Consider the following 14237-nt stretch of genomic DNA (forward strand, 5'->3'; position numbering starts at 1 on the left):
GAGCTGGTGTGACAAGCTTGAAGTGTATGCACGTGGGAAAGGAGGAAAGATGGTTGGTGACGAGGACATGAAGCTTGAGAGAGGGCAGGTCTGAAGAGTGGCGCTTCTGCAGATAATGGTTGAAATAGCGAGAGCAGATTGGTCGGACGTGGGATGCAGGATAGAACAGGAGCCATGGAGGACTTTGGAGGGGGCCTCCTGGGGAGGAAAAGGCACCCCTGAAGGAGCTGGGTGTGGCTGTGGCCGAGTTCCTGCACTGAGTAAAGAAGTAGCGACAAGGAGATGGTGGTAGAATCATCACCTGTTTAATCTGAAAAGGGCCCACTGTGGCTCTGCTGGGTTTAGCTGTTGCAGATGCATTTGTGTATTCAGCAAATATTTAATGAGCCCTGATTACAGTCCCAGGGCTGGGCACAGACTGTGTAAACAAGGTCCCAATTCTCAGAGCTTTCATTCTGGAAGAGAAGATAGACACCTAACAAAGGAATGCATAAATAATTGAAGTTCTTATTTTAAAAATAACGAACAGGGTTTTTGACTAGGTGATTCATGTGTATAGCCAGAAATTAAAATGATAGAAAAGGTATACACAGTTAGGTCTCATACCCCATTGGTCACCTTTATAAAAAAAATCAGTTCCTATGTGTTCTTCCACTGTTTCTTTAGGCAGTTATAAGGAAATACTAACATACAATAATTTCAGCTAGTGGAAGAATGAAACAGATTAGAATCAGGTAATGTGATAGGGAATGATCAGGGGTGGTGCAGTATTAGTGTAGACAGGCTCTTTGGGGTGGGGATGTTTGCCGAATGCTGAGAGAGGGAACTGAGCTGGCCGTTCAGAGATCTGAGTGTTTCAGAGGGAACAGTGGAGCCCCTGGGAACACAGGTGGGAACACGCCTGCTGAGCAGGAAGAGTGACTTGCATGAGGTCAGAGAGATAAGTCAGATCACGTAGGCCTTGGAGCCACCAGATAGCTTTAAGCTACATTTTAAAAAGAGCGCCTGACCACAGTCTGGAGAGTTGATTATAAAGAAGGCCTAAGAGTTAGAAGCGGGGGTGAGGGGGGTGACCAGCAGGTGAGAGGGGATAGTGGTGCGGACTAGGGGAATAATGGTGGAAACAGAAGAATAGATGGCTCCAGGGATGTGTATTTGGGGTTTGTTTTTTTTTTTTTAAGATTTTATCTATCTATCTATCTATCTATCTATCTATCTATCTATCAGAGAGAGACAGCCAGCGAGAGAGGGAACACAAGCAGGGGGAGTGGGAGAGGAAGAAGCAGGCTCCTAGCGGGGAGAAGCCTGATGTGGGGCTCGATCCCAGAATGCTAGGATCACACCCTGAGTGGAAGGCAGACGCTTAACGATTCGCCACCCAGACGCCCCCAGGGATGTGTATTTGAACTGGAAAGACTTGTTGATGGATTAAGTGAGTAACAGTGAAGATCTGAGGTCAGGGTGAAATCATGACCCAGGGCATGTTGGGAGTTTTGGTGTTGCAGGAACACCTGCCCCAGGGACTTAGCCCCTTCTGCCTGCATTTTTTTTTTTTTAACTGAAGTCTTTTTGTGCTATTGCAGTTTTTTTACTGCCCCTGACTCTGCAAGGTTTATTGGCTCTAAAAGGGAATCAATGAAGTGAGGAATATGATTGATGCATTCTTATCTCAGCCCTGCTCCCATTGTCCTTAGCATGACTTTATTAAAATCTGACATTCTCATCTAATTTCAAGGAGATTAAGAGAAAGCATGTTCCCTTCTTCAATAACAGGGGGTCATAGAAAACCTTGAGTTTCCCCTTTTGTCCCCATGATCCTTTGAGTCTAGCCAGTCCTTATCTCAGCCTCTAGGTTCCTGTTTCCCAGGTGATGCTGGCAGAAACTGCTTTCTAGGTTAAGTCAAGACAAGGACTTGTGTTTTGTTGGGCAGTGAGATTTTCACATAGAAGCATTTCTCCCCTAAAAATTGGACACGTCCCCTAACATTGTATGTTGATGGGCCCCAGAGAAAATTTTGTTGAAGGTCATCTACCAGGCTCTGGTGTTTGCCTTCTTCCTGGAACTCCCCTTAAGCCAGAGTTTGCAAATTCACTGACAGATTAGAGAGGAGTATGCTGGGTGGCTACGCTGAAAAGACTTATGTCTTGGCAGGCCTTTCATTTTTTTTTTTTTTAAGAGTTTATTTATTTATTTGACAGAGATAGAGACAGCCAGCGAGAGAGGGAACACAAGCAGGGGGAGTGGGAGAGGAAGAAGCAGGCTCCCAGCGGAGGAGCCTGATGTGGGGCTCGATCCCATAATGCTGGGATCATGCCCTGAGCCGAAGGCAGGCACTTAACCGCTGTGCCACCCAGGCGCCCCATTGGCAGGCCTTTCATAAGGCATGTGACTTCAGTTCTTGTACCTTAGTGATGACAGGTGGATCCCCAGTCAAGCCTGCTTCAGGTAACGGAGCAAGAGTGAGTCTTACTTCAATGGCTGGAATCATTCCCTCATAAAATCCATTCCTGCCAGTCTTCTTTCAAAGAAGAATTGAAGGTGAATTGAAGGTGATTGTGCCTCCTGGTCTGAGGAAAACCAAACTTCCCTTTAAAAGTAGAAATAACCTTTTTTTAAAAAAAAACTTATTTATTTTGAAATGATTTCAGACTTGCAAAAAAGCTGCAAAAATAGTACAGAGAATTCCTATTTACCTTTTACCCACATTTATCAAATGTTAGTATCTCACCACACTTGCTTTAGTATTCGTATGTGAACTGTGAGTTGTTTTTTAAATGTTTGACAATAAGTTGCAGGCATGAAACCCCTTTATATCTGAATATTTCCTAAAAACTTCCTAAATGTTTCCTGAAACAAAGACATTCTCTTAAATTGACACAGTATATTGATCAAAATCAGGAAATTAATGTTGATATAATACCATATACTGTAATGTTATTATCAGACCTACCTTATTCAGATATTGTTAGTTGTCCTGTCACTGTCCTTTGTTTTAGGAGCACACGTTGCATTTGGTTGTCTTGTCTTTTCTGTCTCCTGTAAGTGGAATAGTTCCTCAGCCTTATCTTTCATGAGCTTGACAGAGTTGAAGAGTACAGACCAGTTACTCTGTAGAATGACCTTCAATTTGGTCTTGTCTGATATTTCTTTTTGTATTCAGGTGGTGCATTTAGGTCAGGAAATCACAGATGTGATGATATGTCCTTCAGTGAGTCATATCATGAGGTGCATAATGCCAATTTTTGCTTTTACCGATGATAGGAACTTTGGTCACTTGACTATGGTAGCGTCTGCCTGGTTTCTCTACTGTAAAGTTAGGGGTTTTTTTTTTTCAATATGTAGTTATTTATTTGAGAGAGAGAGAGTACACATGGCGGGGAGTGGGGGAAGGGAGAGAGAAACTTTTTTTTTTTTTTAAAGATTTTATTTATTTATTCGACAGAGATAGAGACAGCCAGTGAGAGAGCGGGAACAAAGCAGGGGGAGTGGGAGAGGAAGAAGCAGGCTCATAGCGGAGGAGCCTGATGTGGGGCTCGATCCCATAACGCTGGGATCACGCCCTGAGCCGAAGGCAGATGCTTAACCGCTGTGCCACCCAGGTGCCCCGGGAGAGAGAAACTCTTAAGCAGTCTCGCGCTGAGCATGGAGCCGACGTGAGGCTTGACCCTGAGATCACGATCTGAACTGAAACCAAGAGTTGGAGGCTCCACCAACTGCGCCACCCAGGCTCTCCAAGTTATGTTTTTTTCCCTTTGGAAATAAATATCTTGTGAAGAGATAATTTGAGACAATGTGATTATCCCACTTCCCAATAATCTTTCACCCACCAATTTTAGGATCCACTGATGAGTTTTGCATGAAGCAGTTATTACCATGGTGGCTGCCGGTGGTGATTTTCTATTCTTATCAGTTGAAATTCTATTGTAAGGGAGCATTGTTCCTTCTCCCCCATTTATTCATTCATTCTTTTATTTATATCACTGTGGATTCATGGATTCTTGTTGTAAGATAGTCTAATCCTCATTTATTTTGCGGCTCAGGTTGTCCCAGATTTGGTTAGAGGGAGCCTCTTTAAGCTGGCTCCTCTGTCCTTTTTTTCCCCCTTCCACCTTTAACAGCTTTATTGAGGTATAATTTACATACCATACAATTGATTCATTCACTATGAAAGTAGAGTTTGATCACTTTTAGTAAGTTTGTACATTTGTGCAACCATCACCACCATCTGGTTTTATTTTTTATTTTATCGTTTTAAAGATGTTATTTATTGGGGCGCCTGGGTGGCGCAGTCGTTAAGCGTCTGCCTTCGGCTCAGGGCATGATCCCAGCGTTCTGGGATCAAGTCCCACATCAGGCTCCTCCGCTAGGAGCCTGCTTCTTCCTCTCCCACTCCCCCTGCTTGTGTTCCCTCTCTCACTGGCTGTCTCTCTGTCAAATAAATAAATAACATCTTTAAAAAAAAAAAGATGTTATTTATTTATTTGAGAGAGAGTATGCAGAGGGAGAGTGACAGGGAGAGGCAGACTCCCTGCTGAGCAGAGAGCCCGATGTGGGGCTCGATCCCAAGACCCTGGGATCATGACCTGAGCTGAAGGCAGATGCTTAGCCAACTGAGCCACCCAGGCGCCCCCACCATCTGGTTTTAGAACACTTTCATCACCCCATAAGGTTCCCTCATTCCCAATTATAGTCATTCCTTGTTCCTACCTCGGCCTCAGGCAACCGCTGATCTACTTTCTATCTCTATAATTTTGTCTTTTTTAGAAATTTTATAAAAATGGAATCCTACAGTAGATAGTCTCTTGTGTCTGGCTTTTTCGTAGCAGAATGCTTTTGAGGTTAATCCAGGTTGTTGCCTCGTATTGCTGAGCAGCATTCCATTATATGGATATATCATATTTTGTTTATTACTTTACCAGTTGATGGACATTTGAATTATTTCTAGTTTTTGCCTATTAAGAAAAATACTGTTGTGAATATTTGTGTGTAAGTGTTTGGACATGATGCTTTAATTTATCTTTGGTAGATAGTTGGGAGAGGAATTGCTGGGTCATTATATATTACAGTTTTTATGAAACTGACAGTCTGTTTTTCAAAGTAGCTGTATCATTATAAATTCCTATCAGCAATGTATGAAAGTTCCAATTTCTCCATATTCTGGTCAACACTGTTATCAATCCATTTGATTATAGCCATTCTAGTGAGTGTATAGTAGTATCTTATTGTGGTTTTAATTGTCATTTTCCTAATGACTAAAGATATCGATCATCTTTTCATGTGCTTATTAGTCACTTATATATCTTCTTTAGTGAAATACTCATTCAGATGTTTTGCCTATCTTTAAAATTGCCTATTTAAAAAATTTTTTAATTTGGTCAGTTTTCATCCTTTTTTTTTTTAAGATTTTATTTATTTATTTGACAGAGAGAGAGGCAGCCAGAGAGAGAGGGAACACAAGCAGGGGGAGTGGGAGAGGAAGAAGCAGGCTTCCAGCGGAGGAGCCTGATGCGGGGCTCGATCCCATAAAGCTGGGATCACGCCCTGAGCCCAAGGCAGACGCTTAACGACTGAGCCACCCAGGTGCCCTGGTTTTCATCTTCTTGAAATGTGAGAGTTCTTAGCATATTCTGGATACAAGTCCTTTATAATTGCAAATATTTTCTCCCAGTTTGTAGATTTTTCTTCTCATTCTCTTGATAGTGTTTTTCTAAATTCTTCATTGATATAATCCAGTTAACAGCTGGACTGTTACCACATTTTCTCTTAAAACTTTTCAGTTGCCCGAAGACATAAACATTTTCTCCTGTGTTTTCTTTTTTTTTTTTTTTTAACTTTTTTTTTTTTTAAAGATTTTATTTATTTATTTATTTGACAGAGATAGAGACAGCCAGCGAGAGAGGGAACACAAGCAGGGGGAGTGGGAGAGGAAGAAGCAGGCTCATAGCGGAAGAGCCTGATGTGGGGCTCGATCCCGTAACGCCGGGATAACGCCCTGAGCTGAAGGCAGACGCCTAACCGCTGTGCCACCCAGGCGCCCCTCTCCTGTGTTTTCTGCCAGAAGTTTTATAGTTTTAGTTCTTACCTTTAACTCTCTGATCCAGTTTGAGTTAATTTATGGTGTAAGGTAAGAGTTGGAGTTCATTTTTTTGTGCATGGATATCCACTTGTTCCAACATCATTTGTTAAAGGTTATCCTTTTACTCATTAAGTTGCATAGGCAATATTATTGAGAATTAATTGATGTAAGGATTTATTTCTAGACTCTATTTGGTTCTGTGATCTGTATGTCTGTTCTTATGCCGATACCACATTATCTTGATTCCTGGAGCTTTATACTAAGCTTTGAAATCAGGTAGTATATGTTAAATTTTGTTCTTTTTTTTCCAAAATTGTTTTTGGCTGTTCTAGGTCTTTTCCATTTCCATATAAATTTTAGGATCAGCTTGTCAATTTCTCCAGAAAAGCCTGCTGGGATTTTGATAGGAATTGTGTTTACTCCATAGAACAGTTCAGGAAGAATTGCCATCTTAACAAATTGAGTTTTCCAATTCATGAACGTGTTATATCCCTCCATTTATTTAACTCTTAAATTTCTCTTGGGAGTGTTTTGTAGTTTTCAGTGTACTTCTTTTATTTCATATTTTACTTGTTAGTATATAGAATTAAATCAGTTTTTGTATACTGATCTTGTATTCTCTAATCTTACTAAACTTCCTTATTTTAGTAGGTTTTTTGTAGGTTTCTTAGGATTTTCTATGTACAAGATGATATCTCCGGCAAGTAAGTATAGTTTCACTTCTTCCTTTATGATCTACATGCATTTAATTTCTTTTTCTTGCCTTATTGCACTGGCTAGAATTTCCAGCGCAATGTTGAATAGAAATGAGGAGAGTAGACATCCTTGCCTTGTTCTCAGTCTTAGAGGGAAAGCATCTAGTGTTTTACTATTAACTGTGATGTGAGCTATTTCTGTGATCTTATGATATGTCTCTGTCAAACTTTGAGAATTTCCTTAGTTTTTGCAGCATAAGAGACAGTCGGGCTCATCTGATGCTTTCCCTGCACCAACTGTCCTTCAAGGAGCTCTAGTTTCTTGGTTTCTTTTATTGACAAATGGTATGTAGTGATCAGGGTCTGGGCATTTGGTGAGTAACAATCACTTTTTAACCTCTTCTCCCAGTGTTTTCAGAAATCCCAACCACCTAGTTATATAAAAACTGTCAGAGCCAGAAGCAAGGGTTTTCTCTGGGTATATCCCAAAGCACTTTTCAATTGTTTTTTAGTGCCAAGTCAGACCTGCCACTGAAGAACCCAGTTAGTGGTAATATAATAAATTTCACAGAAGTTTCCAGGTGACAGGACTACTATGTCTTTTTATAAAAGAACATGATTTGTACTAGCTGAAATTTTGGCATGGAATACTCATTGCCTTCTCCAAGTGTGTCCTCTTCTTCATGGAAGCTTGAGAAGAGGGCTGAGGGAGAAAATTTGATCATTTGGTGCCAGTCATAAAGAGTGTGATAACTGCCATCCCTTGAATATTTAGTGTGGACCATGCACTGTGCTTTATGTGAATTTTCTAATTTGTTCTCACCACTACCCAGTGGGGGTTATGGTACTGCCTTTCTTGTCTTTTCCCAAACATTCCAGCTGTGTGGTTTTAGCATTGAATGAATTCACTATTCATCAGAGCTCTGCTTGACATGAGTTAGGAGGGGTGGTAACTGCTGATCCAGCATGGCAGTGAGGACTGGTGGTGCCCTAGAGACTCTTGAAATACTTCACACAAGTGACATGTGGTTGTTTGTTGTTTGTTTTGAAAGATTAAACAAGTAAACTGGAAAAGTGTCCCCCCAAGCCTGCCCCATCCTCATTTCACCCCCTCCCCAAGGTATCTGCCATAATAGTTTAGCGTATATTCTTCCAGACCTTTGGTGGTGTTTTGGGGTTTTTTTAACTATTTTATTTTAGTTTTTTTTAAGCAGGCTCCATGCCCAGTGTGGAGCCCCACACAGAGCTTGAACTCATGACCCTGAGCTGAAATCAAGAGTCAGATGCTTAACTGACTGAGCCACTCAGGCGCCCCCAGATCTTTGTTTTGGCATAAACATATTCAAATGTTCTGAGAGCTGTTTCAGAGAGACTTTCCTTCCCAAGAACTCGCTCCTCAGCTGCTCTGCCCTAAACTAACCTTTCTTTTCAGCTGGGCATTTTCCTGTTTGGACCTTGATTAAGGAACTTAACCAGAAACGACTTGTTTGCTTCTAAACCTGAACTCTCCGGGCAATAGCATAGTGTTTGTCTCCCCTGTTCACCCCTTAAGTCCTCCTGTTCCCTGGGGAGAATGTATAGGAGCAAGAAAGATATAAGATTAATAGCTGTGAAATGTGTTAGATTGTTCAAAATACTTTTTTTCCAGATGAGGTCAGTGTGTTGGCTCCTAAAGTAATTTCCTCACAAGCTGTCGATTGGAGGGTCAACTGATGGTGGATCCTTTAGGCTTAGTCAGAGAGAGTAAGTATGAATGCCTTTGCTTATTTTTAAGTAGTGGATATATGTGGCTAAGAAGCGTATGTAAGTTGAACGAAAGTAATGGGACTTGTGAATCCTTTAATTTATATAATCACCAATTACTCTAAGGTTAGGTTTGCTTCAGTTGGGTGTCTTTAAAACAAGGCTTCCATTAGGAGCCTGTGCGAGGCCGCCTACATATATAAATACCTTTTCTTCTTGTTCTCTTGCCTTTAATGTCTCATCCTAGAATATTTCCTGGGAGATGGGCAGCCCGTCTCTGAGGTTCTATGGGCACACACACAGACACATCAAGTGTGTGTCATCACAGTGCACCTAGAAATTTGAGGGAGATGGGGAGAAGGATCTCACATCATGTCAGGAGCCCAGGGTACTCTACAGAGGACAGGTTTTATGACCTCAGGGGAAAACGACCCTCTGAGTATATGCTGTCTATGGGGTCTGGCTCCCAGACATTATTTGCCAATCTAGACTTTGACTTTATGGCCAGAAACCACTATTCTCAGTGTGTTGTATTTTGCAACTATTTTCTCACTTCCTCTCCTTCTTGTATTTTAGACCACCTAAGACTTTTTAAAGTTTGTCACTCCTCATTCCTGTAGGAAGATGGGGTCATTCCCTGGCACTTGAGTGGCAGTGCTGTTGAGGGCCACCTCTGGGAAAAGGTGGCCTGTGGCAGCCGTCGGAGGTTCCTGGGACTCAGGTTGCCTGAATTTTCTAGCTAGGTCCCTGCTTCCCATTCACATGGAGTTTTGATTTCATCAAGAATCTCTGTAAAGAGAAGGAAGAAGGTTGCTTTTAGCAGCCATTTCCTCATCTAAACCAGACACTACGTCTGAGGCAGAATCTGTGATACCAGGTGAGAACATTTGTATGTGGTACTGGTATGAGTGATACTGTTTACGTCATGTTCCCGAATCTACTCTGTGTAGATTATCTGACATGACGGACTTGTTTTGCTTGGCAGTTCCTGACACAGTCATCTTAGCCAACGCTGGCCGTCTCTTACTAGCAATGGAGCTCTTTCCCAGAAAGAGACTTACTAGCAATGGAGCTCTTTCCCAGAAAGAGACTTTTATAGAACCGTCTTCTCATCTGCTTGGCCCCTGTGTCCCGAATGCTTCCTTCCTAAGGAAGGTGGCTCTTTTCTAAGATGCCATCTTACACATCATGGGGACTACGAGAGGAAACAAGAAGGGGGGAATGGCCATTGCAAAGACATACGAGATCTGGAATCCTGTTAGAGAGAGGAGAAGCCACTTTACTCTGGTGCTTGCCCAGCTGGCCTGCTTCACACTCTGCCTGGGAGCAGGCCCCCCGCAGCCTCTGAAGAGGGTGGGAGTGTATTCTTTGCTTCCCTCTTCCTCATTTGGATTAGAAGTCAAACTAGCCAGATGCCAGGCCACTCGCATTCAATATTCCTGGCACTGAGGATTCATGTGATACAATGCGGCGAGGCAGACACTGTATGGTGTGTGCAGAAGGGAAGAAGGGAGGGTTCTTTGCACCCAGCCCTGGGGTAGTGTGCAGTGGGCATCCATGGCTACGGGGGAAAGTGGGATTGGCCGTGGTGCTGATGAGAATGCGTGCTCTTACAAGCTTCAACCCCGAAGGGGCTCAGTATAAACTGGGAGAGTGTTTCCAACCTGGGTTTTGTCTTGTTCCTGAAGCTTAAGGATAATTCAGGGGACAGGGACTAAGTGTGTGTTTCATTCCTACTTAAGAGGCACATGGAGTCAGACAAACTCGAGTTTTAATCTCGGCACCATTCATTATTGGTTGTTTAATCACAGAAGAGTTACTTAGCTTTTCTGATTCTCGGATTCATCGTCAGTAAATTGAATGTAAGGTTTTTGTGAGGATTAAATAAGAAAACAGAGGTAAAGTGCCTAGCATAGTACCTGGCTTTGTGAGGTGCCCAAATTAGTATTCATCACTGTTAGTGTGTTTCCCCTTCATTTACTGAACTTTTTCAGTTTATTCATTCAACAGAATATTGAGCACTTACTGTCTTCCAGACGCTGCTGGGAACGTGAGCTAGCGGAAAACATTCGTGTGGCTCCTGGTCAGATGAGTGGCACGTTATTAAAGTTCAATAGAAGCAGTGACGGTGGCCTGCACATGGATGAGGCATCCTGTGCAAAGTGGAGAGTCCGGGAAGGCTACCTGGAGGAGGGGGTATTCAAGCTGGTTACTTTTTAAGTCTGGTGAAAGAGAAGGAAAAGACTCCAGGGAGGAGCACTTGTAGAGGAATGAAGGTCCGAGGTAGTGGGGTGCACGTGAGGAACCACAAGTGGGGTATTTTTCAGGCTGACCAGTGCAGTTTCATTTCCTTGGCACTTTTTGCCTGTCACTTTGGTGTGTCTGTTGGGTCGCGTCGGTAGGGCCAGATATGGATTCCCAAGAGAGGATGACATGAGTTGGGACTGGGAATCTGTTGGGTGTACATAACACACACACGTCGTCTAGTAAAGTCCCTGACGGACTTTGACTCTTCCCGGTGTCTGCTTCTCTGCCATAAATGCACGGAGTGTAATTAGCCCCTGCACAGTATTTCCATAGTTTGGATTTGGTGGAGGTCCATTTTCTGTCTCCTTAGTTTGAGGTTACTGGCATCAAAATCTAGTTTTAGAACTTAGGCTGTTTTTAGCCCACTGTCATATTGAATATCGACAGCAATGAGTTGTGGTTTTTGTACTCCCTCCTCAAGGAAGAACCCACATAGGCCAGCCTTTGCAGGAGAAGGGGGTGATGTCATGTGGCTTCTGCAGGCTTTCCGTTGGTAGACAACACCAACAGTTCCTGTAGATGTAGACAGGAGTCGTGGATCTTCCTTGGCCATTAGTCTCTTATCAAAATACGAGGTCGTCTTCCTGGTGAAGTTTGTGTTTTAAAACTAACTTGAACAAAACAATTCTCTGCTAATTCTTTCCCTCTAGCCACTGCAAAAACAGTTCCTTGGTAAGGATGCCAGGATTCCATTCAGGATTATCCCAGATGAGTGACTTCTTATAGAAGGGTCTTGTTTTTTCCCCTCTGGATGCTGTCATTTGTGAAAACTGGAGATTATTTTGTGACTTGGATTTAGAAAGTAAGTGACCATACTTAACAGGCTGTTTGGAACTCAGAATTACTGGCTGGTTTTGCCTTAGAGGAAACATGGAGTGAGGGAACGTCTGAGACAGGACCTCCCCCCTGAGATTAGCCCAAACTGACGCCTGAGACTTAGAGTAAAGAAAGCTCTCCTCCTTCTTCCCCTGTTTTCTACTCCCTGAACTCTCCTGTCCCACTGTGGCTGCTGGAAATAAGGTCGCTTTAAGTAAAAATAATGTTGGTGTCCAGTTCCATTTTCTTTCTTCTTTTTGCCATCAACACGTGTGATGGGATTAAAGTCTATACAGCTGGCCAGACGCTTGAGGAGGTGAAACCACTGTCTCGGCTTCCGAGTGAGCCCCGGAGGTGAGCAGGGGAAGTCTCTGCTTGTATCTCAGCTGTCGCACTTAGCCGTGAAAAGCAGACCACACCGGGGGCCGCTGGGAGTTGGTCAGGGACAAGTAGATGTAACATAGGTTTCTCAAGTGACCCTCAACCTTTCAGAATTGGTTGGTGAGGAGGAAGATATTGGCTGGTTTCTCTGCCTGCCCAACCCCCAGACTTGCCTTTTTCCAAGCCACACCGGGGTTAGGAGAGAGAAGGAAGCCCCTCAGTGAAGTCACGGATGGTGAGACAGAGAGATGTTATTTTTCTTTGGAGAGAGAGCAAAGAGCTCCGAGGGAGTGGGAACACGGGAGCAGACTCCTGGGTGGAGTTGTTGAGTCCCTGTCCTTGATGAAGCCAGCTCTGATTGCGTGAGGGCAGCTGGAAGACCACTGGAAACACTGTAGAGATCTGGTGTTCTTCTCTCGGGTCTGAAATGACAGCCCCGCTGGTTGCCCAGGGGCATTGGAGGTGGGGCTCTGTTGCTTAATGGAGGACCACTGTAGCACCCTGCCCCTCCTCCTGGCACCGTAACGTTCCCGATGGCTTCTCTCCCCTGCAGGCTGACGGACTTCGAGGATGCAGCCGCTCCTACCGGAGGTGTGTGGCACCTGTTCCGAGTTGGGCCCCGAGGCCACGTGGCCATGATGGGGGCCCCTCATGGCCTCAGCAGGAACAGAGCACTACAGTATTGGCCTCCGCCGGGGAAACAGCTTCAAGCAGAGTGGCCTCTCAGGCACCGTGCCCGCCCGGCCACCAGAGAAACCCTCTGAGGGCAGAGGCTGGGCGCAGGCCCATCAGCAGGTGAAGCCGATCTGGAAGCTGGAGAGGAGGCACGTGGGGACCCTGTCAGCGGCATTGGACCCCGGCCTCTTGGGTGTGCCATCCCGGCCAGCGTATTTCTTTTGCCCCAGCACTTTCTGTGGCTCGGGGCACTCAGCTGTCCTCGCCGGCCACGGCAGCTCCTGCTACCTGCACGCCCTCCCGGACCCGTTCGGCGGCACGCTGCTGTACCGCCGCGCCAGCTACAGGCACAAACCTTACCAGCAGCTGGAGTCCTTCTGCTTGCGCTCAGGCCTGCCGGAGAGAAGACCTCTTTCTCTCGCTCCGAAGAGCCTCCCTGTCCGACTTACTGCCAGTAAGGCCCCTTCTTTCACGGTCTCCCCCATGGCCCAGCCCGTGGCGTCCTCGTCCACAGATCCATACCTCTCGCTGGGAGCGGCTGGGGAAAACCCTTCGGGGAAGAGCCTGGCCGCTGCCATCTCAGGGAAGATCCCGTCTCCGCTCACCTCCTCCTCCTCGTCCTACAAGCCCATGCTCAATAACAACTCGTTCATGCGGCCAAATAGCACTAAAGTGCCTTTACCGCAGGCCACGGAGGGCCTGAAGCCAGTATCCTCACCCAAGATCCATCTGGTGCCCTGGCCTCACTCGGGGGGCACCGGAGACTGTGCGCTGCAGCCTGTGGAGCACAAGGTACCCAAGAGCAATGGCACCGTCCTGGGTGACGCCCCCGCCCCCAGCGCCCTGTCTGCCCCTGGCTCCTTAGACACTTTGACCACCAGTGTTGCCTCTGCCCAGTACAGCCGGAGAAGCTTCGCCGCAAGAGCAGAGCCGCGTCCGTGTGGCCTGGATGGCGACTTTGTCTCTCAGGCTCTGACTAAGGAGGTTCGGTTCACTGAGGCCGTGAGGAAGTTGACTGCAAGAGGCTTTGAGAAGAAGCCACGGCAAGGCTGCCAGTTTGAACAGTCTTGTTTCATGAGCCCCGGCTTGCAGTGTGATCTCCTCAGCAGGAACCGGCAGTGGAAACCTCCCGTGGCAGGCCAGCAGTTCCCTCAGGAGGATGCCGGAGCCAGCAGTAGGATCCCCTCTAGCGCCTCGGACACCTTGGAGTTGGACAGTACAGTCTTCTGTACCAAACGCATCAGCATTCACCTCCTTGCCTCACATGCCAATGCGCTCAGCCACGGCCCTGCCTGTGGATCTGCGATTGACTCCCCACCACCCGGAGAAGACAATTCCATTCTGCCTTCTCCCCCTCAGCCCCTTGGTGTAGCCGACGTGGCCACCCGCCTGTCTTCCATCCATCTGGGCCAGCTTGGGAAGGAGGGGCTGAAGGAAGCCAGGGGGCCGGACTCCCCTGCTAGGGATATCAGGTAAGTTAGAGAAAGTTTTTTTTTTTTTTTTTAAGATTTTTATTTATTTACTTGACAGAGATAGAGACAGC

The 14237-nt window shown here is 45.4% G+C and overlaps 1 protein-coding gene across 4 annotated transcripts in view; it reads left to right on the top strand.

Moving 5' to 3' along the window:
- Positions 1-14237, top strand: part of TTLL4 (tubulin tyrosine ligase like 4) — a 37797-nt gene that overhangs the window by 8325 nt on the left and 15235 nt on the right. The window contains exons 2-4 of one of the 4 annotated variants that reach the window (XM_034655183.1): positions 8421-8515; positions 11473-11624; positions 12573-14166. In XM_034655183.1, the coding sequence (XP_034511074.1) occupies positions 12671-14166 (1496 nt within the window). In that variant the 5' untranslated portion in view covers positions 8421-8515; positions 11473-11624; positions 12573-12670. The remainder of the gene's footprint in view (positions 1-8420; positions 8516-11472; positions 11625-12572; positions 14167-14237) is intronic. The other 3 variants (XM_034655184.1, XM_034655185.1, XM_002913662.4) reach the window with 3 other exon arrangements.

The sequence above is a fragment of the Ailuropoda melanoleuca genome, chromosome 2 (genome assembly GCF_002007445.2).
Source record: "Ailuropoda melanoleuca isolate Jingjing chromosome 2, ASM200744v2, whole genome shotgun sequence".
Lineage (NCBI taxonomy): Eukaryota > Metazoa > Chordata > Mammalia > Carnivora > Ursidae > Ailuropoda > Ailuropoda melanoleuca.